At 42.4% G+C, this 15,706-nt stretch overlaps 1 protein-coding gene across 2 annotated transcripts in view; it reads left to right on the top strand.

Annotated features, from left to right (window-relative positions):
- Nucleotides 1-15,706, top strand: part of gpc6b (glypican 6b) — a 94,806-nt gene that overhangs the window by 21,026 nt on the left and 58,074 nt on the right. For both annotated transcript variants that reach the window (XM_061792228.1, XM_061792227.1), the window contains exons 2-3: nt 8,499-8,657; nt 13,215-13,606. In XM_061792228.1, coding sequence (XP_061648212.1) covers nt 8,499-8,657; nt 13,215-13,606 — 551 coding nt within the window. The remainder of the gene's footprint in view (nt 1-8,498; nt 8,658-13,214; nt 13,607-15,706) is intronic.

Raw genomic sequence — 15,706 nt, 5'->3', positions numbered from 1 at the left:
AAAACTAGTGAACGAGCAAAACTCAACCTATTATCAGTTGATAATGAAAACTAAAGAATAAACAAACAAATGGCACTAGATATTTATAATTATAATTACTTCTAATACTGACTTGCATACCAAATTCCATCTGTTTTCCATAGCTCTTGTCCTCTTTAGGGTCGCGGTTGCGCTGTAGCCTATCCTAGCTGACTCTGGGCAAGAGGCGGGGTACACCCTGGACTGGTCGCTAGTTTATTGCAGAGGAACAAAACTAATTAACAAAACAAACAAACGACTCGAAGTAGCAAAACTAACAAAAGAGTTGAACAAACGTAACAAACGAATGACACTAGCTAGCGAAACTAACTTACAAATGAACTAAGACAACAAACGTGAACAAAATTAATGAACTAACACACAATGATTGATCCATGACCTCTTGCTATCATGCTTTTCATTTAGCATAGGCGATGAGGGGAAATGGATTCGTTGTCATCGTAGTCAGACATCATCAGTGTAATTATGTCACTTAATACCCACTATGTTACCATTAGTTCATGTACTAGTGTAGATGATTTCATGAAGTCTGTGGATTCTCCACCATAATCTGGAATCATACAGTGATGTCGTATGGTGTGTGTGATAGAAGGACATCTGCTTCCAAACATATGATTCTTTTTATAGCCATTTACTTTGGCCTTTGTAAGCACAAATGTTGCAGTTGCTAAACCTATAAAACTCCCTAGATGGTGCTCCAAGATGCAGCAAATGACAGCAGCAGCCCATTAGAGTCCATTTTGTATTGTTGCTTGTCATTTTTATGCCACAAAGCACAGAGGTTTTGTTTGTTGGTTGCTTGGTAACTTCAGGTGTTTACCCCATGGAAGATTGTGATGAAGGCGCAGATGGAATTTACAGTGCACTTACATTGGGGCAGCAAACTACCACATTCAGCACATGTGACTGTGGTGGGAAAAAAAAGCTGCCGTTTGTGCCGTCGTGTATAAAAATAGATGGGATCCTTATGCTGAATTAACCAGAGTTAGAATGGAATATGTTAATGTTTATCTTTCTTTACTCCTGTGGTTAATGAGCTGATAGGTTGTCTATCATTTTAATGTTCCCTCATTGACAATGTAGTACACTCTATCAATAGTAATGTATTTCAGCTGTATTTTTTTGATACAGGATGCGCTCAGCTGGTACTTTATTAGATTTTTTATGACATTTTCTTACCTGGATTGTGATGGATATATTGCACTCCAAATAACGCTTTAGAACTGACTTCTACTTTAGAGGCAATAACCTATTTCCAATATATTTTTTTTCCCCATCTCTTTTCAAACTTAAAAACAAAAACTGGAAAATAATGTCTTCACTCCTCCATCTTGGCTATGTGATAAGTTGTCGGGCAGACAGTTCATCCAGTAAGGCCACAGAGCTGTTTTAACCTAGAAAAGGAAGGGCACAGTACTCCTCTGTGTTGGTGTCCCTTGAAAGCCCATTTCCACATTTGCAGTACATTGATATATGACGGGCTTAGTGATTTTCGAGATGACCAGAGCACAATGAAGGGATGTTATGTCAAGATGCTGCTTTCCTTTTTTCCTCCCTCGACCATACATAACTGATGAAAAGGTTGCACTCAGTATTTGCTCCACACTGGTGGTGGGGGTGGTGAATCAATGTTCTTTATTCTTCTTGACTAAAAAAGACGTATGTTTATTTGCTTCTTATTCAGAGGACATGGAATTGGAGGAAGAGGTCATTTGCAAATACATATATAATGGAGAAAAAAAATAAACATTAGGTTCACCTACACAATCTAATGAGATATACAGGAACTGTTGGAGTAAAAATCCCATCTGAAAATAATACAGTTCTTCACCTCTCGCTGTCTCACTTTAATGTAGTTTTTTTTTATCGTACATATCTAATTTATATTACGGATTATTACATCGTACATTTCTAATTTTCTATCACAGATTTTACGCTATAATGCGGTATTTTGCGATGATAATTTTTCCACAAAACCGTTTACTGTAGACTCATGTAGCTATAAGCGCAAGCTAGGAGGAAAGAGTGCTTAAAAGACAGAGAATGTGCAAAGTTTGGGATCATTTCACACATAAAAAAAAGAAGATAAAGTGCAATGTTTTCTGCCCCAAAGGAGAATTGTCTTGGACAACTGCACGTCTTTGGTAAAGTAAACACCATTAGCTAATTTAATTAGCTTACCACCGCTAGTTTGAACAAATTGTAAGCAGATTTTAAACAGGTGGTCAAGGATAGACAGCCGCCGGTACACTTTCAACCACTTTATTGAACAAACTACAGAGCCCCTCAACACAGACTGGCTAACACTGCCCGCTGCTAACACTGGCCCGCTGCTATTCTGAGCCAGCAACAGCCAATTCAACACTCTCATTCGTTGACTCCCACATCAACTCAACAGGTCAGCCCAGCCTTTTAAAGCCATAGACATTCGAAATCACAGATGCTACCGTGTAGAACGTGAGGATGGCAACCCCAAGTGTAAAAAAAAAGTAAACCCTGCAGCTCACATGCATATTCTGCACTGGTATTATGCTTAAAACATTAAAATATAATAATATGACAGATCAGGCATCATTATTTTTGCAACACTGGCATGGAAACAGGAGTTCAGAAAACTCAGAGATCCTCCCATCCCTTGAAAAATTCTATTACTTAATTCACATAGGTAATCAATGAAACTATATTGCATTTTTGCTGTCAAATATTATTACAAACGTGCAAAAATTTCACAAAAAGATCCAATTAAATCAGACCTGTGTTATGTGCTCACAAATAAATCTTGAAAATTTGCAACAGGTGAATCTGAATCTAATGTGCCCCCTGGTCGAATACAAATGTAAATGGATGTAGAGCCAAATGACTAAATGTAAGCGTCAACATGTTGAAGCTAATGCCAATGCATGGTTTAAACTTGTTTACACAAGCAGCCCTACAAATAATACATTCACTATACACGTTGAAAGTGTGTGAAACCTGGAGCTACAACTCAAATTTGACAACAAGGACAATACATCTATAGTTTCCAGACTGTGTATGTTTTTTCTTGATCTGCTCTGATCCAAGAACAAACACTTGCTCTGTCTAAAGTCTGCCACTAACATGAAATTGTTGTACTGAAAAGGCTGAGGGGATTGTGATTGATGCAGCATTATGTATTGACATAGTAACACAAGGCTGTAGCACTCTTTAAGATGTGCAGTAAATTGTATTTAGAAAGTAAAAGACAGAAACTGACTTGATGCTGAGAAAATTGGCCTTTTGGAATCTCTTCTGAGAGCACTTGGAAAGTAAGTGCTTTGAGCAATAGTCCTGCTGACAGTCATAGTCACGTGTCACTTCAGCAATATCAAATCAGGAGGTCGACCACAGCAAGAGAATGCAGTTCCTCCGAACCAATCAGACCTGTTAGAGTTGTCTTTTCCTTCATGTTGAGAGGCTTGTGGGCATACCAAAGGAGCATGGGTAAAAGCAATCTGCGAAGTATGCGCAACACTAACGATAAAGATGTAAGTTGGCAGAACTCACGTTTTTTTAATCATGAAAACATATGTCAGCATTGAAGCTACATGTGAATTCACCTGTCAAAGTTCAAAATAATCAAATTATTTATAATGATATAATTAATAATGTGTATACTGATATCATTGGGCAATATTTGGAATTTCCATGTGCTATTTAAAAAAATAAATACATCAAGTTACTCCCCAGTAGTCGTAAGTCTACAGTCTTGCTCAGGTGAAAAATAGCAGTCAGTTTGTAAGGACTGATATTTCTACTGTTGGTGAGTCAAGATACTCGGTACTGTTGAACAAGGCACCAAGGTTGTCCAGAGCAATGCAGTATATGAAGTCTTCAGACTAACACGGCAACTGCTGTCCTGTTTGTACTAAACATTGTGCTGCCTTGTGATCACAAACAAGCAATTGTGTAGAGTTACTTGGAACAGGGTGTTCAAAATAACCTTGGATAATGAGCTACATGCTGTTTCCATCCATCCATCCATTTTCTGAGCCGCTTCTCCTCACTAGAGTCGCGGGCGTGCTGGAGCCTATCCCAGCTGTCATCGGGCAGGAGGCGGGGTACACCCTGAACTGGTTGCCAGCCAATCGCAGGGCACAAACAAACAAAACACCATTCACACTCACAGTCACACCTACGGGCAATTTAGAGTTGTCAATTAATGCATGTTTTTGGGATGTGGGAGGAAACCGGAGTGCCCGGAGAAAACCCATGCAGGCACGGGGAGAACATGCAAACTCCACACAGGCGGAGTCCTCAGAACTGTGAGGCTGACGCTCTAACCAGTCGGCCACCGTGCCGCTACATGCTGTTCCACCATGTCTAAATAAAAAGGCAGTATTATCTGATCACGTATCGGCCTCTAGATACATTTTCATTCCAGGTTTAAAGAAAGATAATGGATGTGTTCAAAAAGGAATTATTGTTTTTGGTTGTCCCTGTACAAGTGAAGAATTGACAGGCAAAAATGTAATTTTCAGGGGTATTGATGGTTTTGATGGTAACCCACTGGACAGTGTAACCTAGGGGCTCCTGACCACCTTAATGCAACTCTGGATGGTTTGTTCATGCATCCTTTTTCTGTATCAATCACTTGTCCTCATTTGGGTTGCGGGTGAGCTGGAGTCTATCCTTGCTGATTTAAGTGCAAGAGGCACCCTGGAGTGGTCATCAGTCAATGGTCAGGTACATCCATCCATTTTCTTTACCGCTTATCCTCACTAGGGTAGCGGGCTGCTGGAGCCTATCCCAGCTATCTTCGGGCGGGAGGCGGGGTACACCCTGAACCGGTCGCCAGCCAATCGCAGGGCACATAGAAACAAACAACCATTTGCACTCACATTCACACCTACGGGCAATTTAGAGTCTTCAACTAACCAACTACGCATGTTTTTGGGATGTGGGAGGAAACCGGAGTGCTCGGAGAAAACCCTCGTCAGGTACATATAGACAAATATCCATTCACACTCCCATTCAAACCTACAGACAATTCAGCGTATTCAATTAACCTAACATGCATGTTTTTGGAATGTGGAAGCTGGAATACCCATGGGGATCACACGAACTCCACCCAAAGATGGCCTGAGGGAAGTTTTGTACCCAGAACCTCTTCACTGTGAGGCCAACATGCTAACCACCATTCTCAGAATGGTTTAGTAAGCTCAGATGTTGAGGAAATTGTTGTGGACAAAATAATAACTGGTGTATGTGTTGAGGTTAACCAAATATCTTAATGAATTTACAATTATTAACACTCAGTTTTTCCAGCTGAATTTCTGTGGTCCAGTCAATGGTAGTGTAATGGTTCACACGGTTGCTTGTTGTCCTTGGGCTCGGCGCAAGAGACCCCATGACCCTGAACGGTAGGATATAAACTGGCTAGATGAGATAACAGGTCATTTTATTGGTGGAAAAGCTGGATTACTAGTGCAGCTGAAATAAGGGCTAAAATGTGCATGGAGGAAAGTTGTTAATGAAACAGAAATAGATTCTGTATGCATTGAGTAAAGTTTGCGGATGGACTGAACTTCCCAAGATTTCTGTAGCTCTTTCTAAATCACTGCTATGGGGAAGAGAATGATGTGCATCATTAACTTTTCCCCAATGTCATTAATTATGTAATGTGCAGCCGAATCGTCTAAAGAGAAGTAACGTTTCCTCTCCCACTGATTTATCTTTAACTTAACTTTAACTGGTGGCATCAAAAATACAATTCATTATCAGCCCCATAATGATGGCGAAGTGTAATACTACACGTACTGTCACAATACTCACTGTGCTACCTCAGTGCCAGCAGTTAAGTGTCATTTAGAGAACTTTTTGTCTTCTCTGTAATTTACTTTTATGTGTGCCTCCATTCAGTATTTTTCCTTTGAATATATTTCAGCTTTGGTTATGCTGTCACATATTGTGCTGTGCCATCATGCTGTATTATAGATTATTCCTGAAAATAATATGCAAGAGAGGAGTCTTTCCAGGCTCTTTTGTAACACATGCCAAGAATGTCAATGTAAATCTTTGTATCTTTCAATTTAGCTACAGTACATTCTAAAACAGAAAGGACGACAGCCATGGGAAAAAGGACGACAGCCATGGGATAACAATAACGAAGTTCCAATGTTTTTTTTAGTGACTTCCTTCTCCCCAGCCACTTCATCTCCTCCCAGTGGGACGTGCCCAGAAGACCTCACCGGGGAGGCGTCCGGGAGGCATCCGAATCAGATGCCCCAGCCACCTCATCTGGCTCCTCTCCGGGATCTTGCTCACAGCTCGTGACCATAGGTGGGGGTAGGAACGTAGATTGACCGGTAAATTGAGAGCTTCGCCTTTCGGCTTAGCTTCTTCTTTACCACAACGGACCGATACAAAGTCCGCATCACTGCAGACGCTGCAACGATCCGCCTGTCGACCTCCCATCCCATTTTTCCCTCACTCGTGAACAAGACCCCAAGATAATTGAACTCCTCCACTTGGGGCAGGATATCATCCCTGACCTGGAGAGGGCACTCCACCCTTTTCCGACCGAGGACCATGGTCTCAGATTTGGAGGTGCTGATTCTCATCCCAGCCGCTTCACACCCGGCTGCGAACTGCTCCAGTGAGAGTTGGACATCACAGCTTGATGAAGCCAACAGAACCACATCATTTGCAAAAGGCAGAGATGCAACACTGAGGCCACCAAACCGGACCCACTCTACGCCTTGGCTGTGCCTTCAAATTCTGTCCATAAACGTTATGAACAGAATCAGTGACAAAGGGCATCCTTGGCGGAGTCCAACCCTCACCGGGAACGAGTCTGACTTACTGCCGGATATGCGGACCAAACTCTGACTCCGGTCGTACAGGGACCGAACAGCCTGTATCAGGGGGTTCGGTACCCCATACGCCCGAAGCACCCACCACAGGACTCCCCGAGGGACACGGTCGAACGCCTTCTCCAAATCCACAAAACACGTAGACTGGTTGGGCGAACTCCCATGCAGCCTAGAGGACCCTGCCGAGGGTTTAGATCCTGTCCACTGTTCCACGGCCATGACGAAAACCACACTGCTCCTCCTTAGTCTGAGATTCGACTTCCCGACGGACCCTCCTCTCCAGCAACCATGAATAGACCTTACCAGGGAGGCTGAGGAGCGTGATCCCCTTGTAGTTGGAACACACCCTCCGAGCTTTTAGGAACTCCGGGTGAATCTCATCCACCCCCGGGGCCTTGCTACGGAGGAGCTTTTTAACCACCTCAATGACCTCAACCCCAGAGATAGGAGAGCCCGCCTCAGAGAACCCAGACTCTGCTTCCTCATGGGTCTTTGAAGTATTCTCACCACCGACTCACAACGTCCCGAGTCGAGGTCAGCAGCGCCCCATCCCTACTATACACAGTGTTGATGGTGTACTGCTTCCACCTTCTGAGACGCCGGATGGTGGACCAGAATTTCCTCGAAGCCATCCGGAAGTCTTTCACCATGGCCTCACCAAACTCCTCCCATACCCGAGTTTTTGCCCGGGCACCAGGCGCTCGCCTTCGAGCCCCACCTCCAGGCCTGGCTCCAGAGGGGGGCCCCGGTGACCCCCGTCCGGGCAAGGGAAAACCGAGTCCATCGTTTGTCGTCATCATAAGGGGTCTTTGAGTCGTGCTTTGTCTGGTCCCTCACCGTCTTCCATCATGTCTTTAGTCTAACGACGGGGCTAACGTTGTGGTGCATGTGGTTTGCTACCCTCACTCGATCCATTTTTGTGCAGCAGTGGAATTATGGCACCGAGAAATGTTCTGTGTCGCCTGGAGTGCAGAAACCGAAAAGTGTGATTAATTTTCCCTAATGAATTACTCCAAATTAATGAGTTAAAGTCCCGTTTTCTCATTTAGGATAGGAGTAGCTACGTAAGCATTTCTGATAGACCATGTCAGAGTTCCTTAATAGGCAAGCCGTTTATTCCGACTAGAAAGCCTTTCTATTTAGACCCAGATCTTTTATTTAATTATTTTTAACGAGCCCTTGACATTTAACCTACAACTATTTAAGGATTTACGGTATTTCTTTCAATTCATTCGCGTAATTATGGTAGTAAATGTAAATGGTAGTAAATGTATGCACACAGGAAAAACACAAACTACTCCTGTGCATTGTAACTTGTCCCACATCGTAACACAACGCAGCCAATCAAATTCACCACAGTTATACCAGTGGGTCTGTGCCAGACAAGCAAGCAGGTTGTTCCGCGTTGCTTGCCTGTCTTTCGTGTAAATGTGCTTTAAAACAACAATAAAGAAAACAAAGAAAGTGAATAAAGCCAGCCAATTATATACAGTACTGTAAGGTATATATTTTTCAATTTGTATGATAGTAGTATGCTAACCTTCACCAAGTACAACTCATTTTATGAGTCTCATGGTGTTCAGTGGCCCCCATAGTTGCTCTAACCATGACTTGGTCTTTCCACAGGTGAACATCTGCGAGTGTGTCCACAGGGAAACACATGTTGTACCCAAGAAATGGAGGACGCCTTCGGCCAGCGCAGCAAACAGGAGTTTGGTGACCTGGTTGACGAGATGAGTCATACTTTGAGGAGCATGTTTGTGTCCAGACATCAGAAGTTTGATGGTAAGGCATCTCATCTGATGGTGAATGTTTATAAGGTTTATTTTGGTAGCTCACTTTCATTAACATATTGGACGCAACGGTCAAGTTGGTAGGGCACATGCACGCTACATACTGTCATTGAAAACCAGGATGGAGTTTTACCCAAAAGGTACCAAAATTTGCTAACAATTAGAGTCGCTTTGTTGGCATTACTTGATAAAACTGTGCAAAGAACAGTACTGTATGTATGGGCTACGACATAGCGGTTCATATTGACGTGATTTATATGAAAATATGTGGCAAATATTTACGGTGCTTTGCCAACTTGGTTCTGAGGCTGAAAACTCATTAAATCTATTTCCATTCATTTTAATGGGAAAAATTGCTTCAGTTAACAAACATTTTGGTTCACAAACACCGAAGGTATACAGTAGATGGGTTTTGTGAGTCGAAGTTCCGCTGCATGTGCTATCAAAAGCTAACTCTACTAGCTGACACTAATCTCTGCATACAACAAAACAGAATGAGGCTCTGTTACCTTTTGGTTTTGACAAGATAGCAAGGGTGTCGCCCCATGCAGGGTGTGGCTTTTTCTGCATGATATTGTTTCAGACAGTGTAGTCTTGAAAGTGGCTCTGGGTCTTCACCCATCCCAGCTGATCGTGTCATTGGCGGAGAAATTCAGTATGGGGGCAGTTATTGTGTAAATTAGCACCACTTTTACATAACAGTGGGGATGAAGTTCACAGTGACTCAAAGACACATTTTCATTGTTTTTTGTTGTTGTTAATTTGACAAAAGGCTAACTGTTTGTAGCGCATTACTCTATCCAGCCCCTCATGAGGAGATGAGAAGCCCTTGTTAATATTCAAGCGGGCGGAGTAGCCTTCCTCTCATCGGATTAAACAAAACACGGCTCCTTGCTCAGCAGATTGACAAGAGCATCCCAGAGCCAAACTTTGCATTACTAAGCTTTGTTTCCTTGTCTTGTGTGCCGTGCTGTGAGATGTAGCCCCCTCAGCGACTGCCTTGACCACCAGCCTGATACTAAAGGAGGCGGGGGGGCTCATTACCCAGCGCAGACACACTCTTACCTCCTTACCTCACCCCTACTCCTTCTAGCCTCCTCAATGGAGTCAACTCCTTTTAATGAGATATAATAATCCCCACTCGCTCCCGACATGAGATTGTGAGGGAAGGGATGTCTTATCACCTCACATGCAGAGTTGGTAAGTCTCGGGAGGAAAAATGGCCACCTGTCTTTTTGATGTTTAAGGTGATTTCAATGGCACGCCCAGTGGATGGCAGCGTATAAAACTTTCATTTCTTATTAAAGTTGTGCCTATTAAGTTTTAATTCTAGGTTGACTTTCCAGCTCTTGAGGTTTCCTTGGTAACAAGAAGTACGGTTTTAAAACGATACCTCACGCTCAAGCGGAACATTTGCCCGATGAGATGGCCAATAAAAGCTACTTTTGTGTTTTTTAGCAGGTGTGACAGGAAAGAATGTTGCCATGATTCATAATAAAGATGTTACTCAGACTTTTTTTGCAGAAATGTGGTTTTATGATTTCTTCTGTGCGGCTTTCAAGACATTCAAACAGGCACCTGGACCATCCAATTTTCTATTTTTTTTTTTGCATACACTGGAGCCACGGCACGTGGTTGGGACTAAGTCTGACTAAGTAATGCCATTGATTACCAATGCAGCTGTCAATATGTTTTTTAAAAAATGATTATTTCAACACACACAAAAAACAAATACTATTGAATTACAGCAGCTTGGCAAAAGTCACAGACCCGGAATGATGTCTGCCTCTTTCATCCAGGAATGCATGCTTCCTCTCACTCTCCTCTAGACATGATTCCTGGATATGCATGAATAAATAAGCATTATACATATTTTGATTTGCTGCTGCCAATGTATAGTGAATGTCACAAGGAGGGAAGGGAAGAAATGGGCTTTGTCCAGCCGTTCAGTTACCTCTTGGGTTTTGCTGCCATTCTGCATAATTTCATTAGCAACAAAGCAGATTCCATTTGGAAGTTTCAGGTTTTCGCCTTTGAGCCTCCACAAGTATCGACTGCTACAGTCGTGCCATTCGCCGAATTAGAATGTTTGAAATTGAGTATGATTGTCAGGATTGAACAAGAGCAGTAGAGCGGATGCTGGGAATTCACTGCTAGGAGATATGAAAGGAAAGCGTAAATCTAAATGCTGCATTATTTATTAAGCTTGTGCATTTGTGACTTCTTGCATTTCTATGCTAAGCAGCAAAGGTGCGAGCGAGCTGAGCGTCGATCTTGATGTTGAGCCAAAACACGCCAAACATGCTATCTATTAGTTCATATAGATGCTCCTTAGCATTGTATTAACACCTGGTGTTGGGGTCTTACCTACACAGAGTTATTATGTTCTCCTCTTGAAGGAGACTTTATAATGAGCATGCCTATAGCTGGCGATATAGCTGATAATATCCACATAGAAAGCCTTTAGGCAAAGATATCAAAACCGAGGGGACCTGGAAGACACACATTTTTTAAAATCGCACATGATGAAGAAAAAAAAAATCCAAAAATTGATATGGGTGTACTTACTGCTGTTACAGTGTTTGGTTCAAGACACGAACGTAACAACACTAACAATCTTGAGTCTACTGCCCCAAACCAGATGTCTGTCGTCATACCAAGACTGACATTTGAGAGGCAGCACGCCACTGGGCATCCAGAATGCCGCAAAATGCAAAGAAGAAGAAAGACCCGTGGTTGAAGGAGAAGAAGAAGCTCTGCATTCGTTTATCTGGTCTCAACAATATGGTTGCAAACTCTCCTCGTCATTTTGAAAGACTTGTGAGATGCAATAAATGCTCAACCCAACCATTGCTCCTCTATTTTTGTCAGCCAACAGCACAAGCTAAACCCTAACCTCTTCCATAATATTCCATGATTACTAAACGGGTTGAACATTTACAATTGTCCAACCTGACTTTTTTCCGAGCAGAGGGATATTTTGAAGACAACACATAATCAGTATTTGCTAACTTGGATTTGCGGGATTGGGGGAAATGCTAAAATTCGGCCCAATTATCGGTTTGTGTATACCACACTCAACACGAAACTCGAACCCTTGTAGGCTATGTTTAATTTCTTTTTTTTTCCTGGTCCAATCTGTTTTTTTCCTTCATGTTAGAACCATAGAATGTAGGGAGGAGCATAAGAAAACATCAGTTGATTGTGATGAATTGAGTGTTGATTAATCATGTCTTGTAGTAACTGAGTCAAAATGGAGTGCACTACTTGGCTTCAGTTTTTGCTGGATTAACTGTCCGAGACAGGGTTCAAGTTGACATGTTCATCCTTCTCAACCAGAACCAGGAAGCTGTAGGCACTTTATTATGTTTTTTATTATTTTTCTTTTTTTTGCATTATGCACACAAGAGATATAGTCGGGCTTCTAGTTTCACTGCCCAAGTGTTAAAACAATTGTTGCAAAGATAGATGTGAGATACTGCAGAGATGTCTTGATTTGACACTGTTCAATAAACCTAAAATTAATTTTGACAGATGTGAGCTGGCAATGCAGACTGCAAACATAAACCTTATAGCTTCCTAGAAATAAGCTTTTGTTTGCGCAACATCAAATACAATAATCAATAAAGCTTTAAGGTTAATTTAAACTGAAATGATCTTCCATCTCAGTTGGGTGGTGGGTGAACTGGAGCATATCCTGGCTGATTTTAAGCATGAGGGGTGGTACAACCTGTACTGTTCGCCAGTCAATCGCAGGGCACAAATGGACAAACGCTCATATTCACACGTTATGGACAATTTAAAATCTTCAATGAACCTAGCATGCATGTTTTACAATGTGGGAGGAAGCTGAAGTACCCGGAGAAAAGTCATTCCAATTTTGTTCAGCCTAAACAACCCTGCATGACACTATTGTGTGTGTCTTTTTGTAACCTTATCTAGTGACATGACATGGGTTTGTGTACCATTATTTCTTCTTTAAAGGCTGAACTATTGATACCTTGTGACAACAGTTCTTCTCTGTCATTTTCAGGTTTGGCCGATACGGTTGCTGTCACTCAAACTAACTTGTTTACATGTATCCATGACATGTTCACGGCCATTCTTGGTCAAGATTTTGGAAGTGTTCAATTGAAACAGGGAACTAACTGTACAAAATCAAAAATCAAATTCCTCCCACTAGACATTCAAAAATATGTCCTGTGTTGCTCTTCATATTAGGCTTGCTTTATGTTTTCCTGACTGTCATTGTGAGTCGACTGTGGACTGTCACTCTCCACGGTAATGCTGGCAGGTAGTTAACAGCTAGTGGCGACTTACAGCAAACTCGCTAACAAATAAACTAACCGTGCTTGGGCTGGCTACCAATATGCCTGAAAGTTTTGCTATCACTGACAGCATTATTTTTGCTTCAACTAAATTTATGGGAGGAATGTCAAACAATACAGTGTTTGTACTGCATTTCATTTTGTCGCCGTTGTTTGTGTGTTTCTGCGTGTGGATGAAATTTAGACCAACAAAGTCACTCATGAGAGGATTTATTTTGCAGAATTCTTCTTGGAGCTGCTGGAGAACACCGAGAGGTCCTTGAACGAGATGTTCGTGCGGACGTACGGCAAGCCTTACATGCAGAACGCGGAGGTTTTCGAGAACCTCTTCGCGGAGCTTAAGCGTTACTACACGGGGGGCAACGTAAACCTGGAGGAAATGCTTAACGACTTCTGGTCGCGGCTGCTGGAGCGTATGTTCACGCTGCTCAACTCCCAGTATGTCATCACCGAGGACTACCTGGAGTGCGTCAGCAAGTACACGGATCAGCTCAAGCCCTTCGGTGACGTGCCGAGGAAGCTGAAGGCTCAGGTCACCCGGGCGTTCATCGCTGCTCGCACTTTCGTCCAAGGACTCTCTGTCGGCCGCGAGGTGGCTCAGAGAGTCTCTAAGGTAAACTAAAGAAGGCCCAAGAATCAACAACTATTTTTTCGTGCATCGTCTGCAGATTTTAACACGCCTGAGGTCGTGTTTGCTGTTTGTGCAGCGAACTAAGTTTCTTTCTGCTGTTTCACTGTAAACAACATCCTCCTTACTCGGAATAATTTTTGTGTGAGTCTTCAAACAGCTTAACTTGTCCAGATGTTGTTTTCCAGAGGTGACATGCTAAAGGAAAGGTAATCCAAGAATTGGTCAGTGTTGTTAGCATAGTTTTCCCCTAGCATCTACCAATTAAGCTGTATGTCCTTAATATTCTGTTTGATGTAACGCGCTGATTTAATGCCTCTTCTGCTTATATACCATAGTGCCCTGGGAGTGTTTGCACTTTTGATCATATACAGGGTGAGATTAAAGGAAAAGGCACCAGGCTAAATCTTGGATTAATTTACAAGTGTCACCCTCCACATGTGCGAATATAGTTCCTGTGTGTTAATTTCCCTCCACCAGTACTTGTGGTGATGTTACCTCTCAAGCAGTGTCAGAGGACCTGTTAGAATCTTCATTGTCATTGTGTTTCCTGAAAGTGTGAGTAGAGACCTTCCAGAAATAATGTTTTTCTTTGCACTTTTTCTTTTTTTGTACATTACATTCACACAAACCTGTAAAAAGGACTGAAAATTATATAATGCCAAGCCATTAGTGAGCGATGTCACGCTGAAAAGAAACACCATGCACAAGCACACCAAGCAGCCGAAACTGGCTATAGAATACCCTATTTGACCCAAGTAATGTATCTCCATTAGGAGATAGGAGCAGTAGCGGGGCGATAAACTTACACTTTTCTTAAGAGGCGTTATAAATACAAACAGTACAACAGCAGTAAAGTACATCAATCGTTATTTTTGGCTTCCTTTCCAAGAATGAGCACAGATATCCTCCATTTTCATTAACAATGGCTTTCAGCATTTACATGTTAACAATACCAGTGTCTTTCAAAAAACAAACTCTCCTCTGAGACTTGTTTCAAATGTATGTTTTCATGCTCAAACCCCTTGATGTCATTTAAATCAATGGCCCAAAATGGTCTCATGTAAGCAGCACTTAAATTCAATTCAGTTCAGTACACTGTTGTACTGTTCTACATTTTGGCAACCTTCCATTGGGTTCACCAATCAACAGATAGCAATGTGTTTAACATCACCCTACTGAGCATGGTCGTTACCAAGTTCAGTAGGGTGCTGTTAAACACATTGCTATCTGTTGATTGGTGAACAGTGAATTGCGACCGTGCGACGATGAGATTGGAATAGGAAGAACACAACGTGGCACATCAAGGCTCGAGACGGCGACCTAAATGCTAGCGTATGAGACCTTTTTTTTTCAGTGTTTGAGTAAAAATTTGATCTGGTCGCACTTGCGCAAGTGGATGATTTAATGCTTCTTCAACACAGTCTCACTATTTTTGACATAGTGGTTGAAAGTCGCCATCTTTTTCACTGCTATAGTCAATCGCCACCTGCATGCTCTCATTTCTGAAGAAAGAACGCCATCTTATTATGACTGGCTAATGGGCGCGCGCACATGTTCAGCTCCCTCGGCACGGCGAGAACGAGGCTCGCGTGGTGGAGCGGCCCCCTCTGTCATTGGGCGAGGAGGTGCTGCCGACAAGGGCGAAGATAGTGCTGATACATACTCAGATTCATAATGACATGACATCGATCCGTCCCCTCCAACTCGGCGAGGCAGATGAATCTCACAAGCCCGACATGGAATTCATGCTATGGTATCCGCTTCTCACGTAAAACATTACCTGTATAGCTTCATGTTTTGTTGTACATTTGTAAGGCTGGGAAGCGCTGGGAGCACTCAACTCTGGCCTTACTGTACACAACATCACCGCACCGGGTCTCGCTCCCCACACTGTAAAACATGAGGTGTTTGCTCAACTTAAAACAATGTAACAATTTACAAAGATATTTGTAACGTTATTTTTTCTTAGCTAAATAAGTATTGTTGCATATACTTAACACTGGATGAATTGAAATCCGTGGAAATAGTTACATCTTTTTTTTCCTTAGTGGTCAACTTGGTGACCAACATGAAAAGACACGA

The sequence above is a fragment of the Phyllopteryx taeniolatus genome, chromosome 12 (genome assembly GCF_024500385.1).
Source record: "Phyllopteryx taeniolatus isolate TA_2022b chromosome 12, UOR_Ptae_1.2, whole genome shotgun sequence".
Taxonomy (NCBI): Eukaryota; Metazoa; Chordata; class Actinopteri; order Syngnathiformes; family Syngnathidae; genus Phyllopteryx; species Phyllopteryx taeniolatus.
The sequence above is the reverse complement of the archived record's forward strand: the minus strand, read 5'-3'. Positions and strand labels throughout refer to the sequence as shown.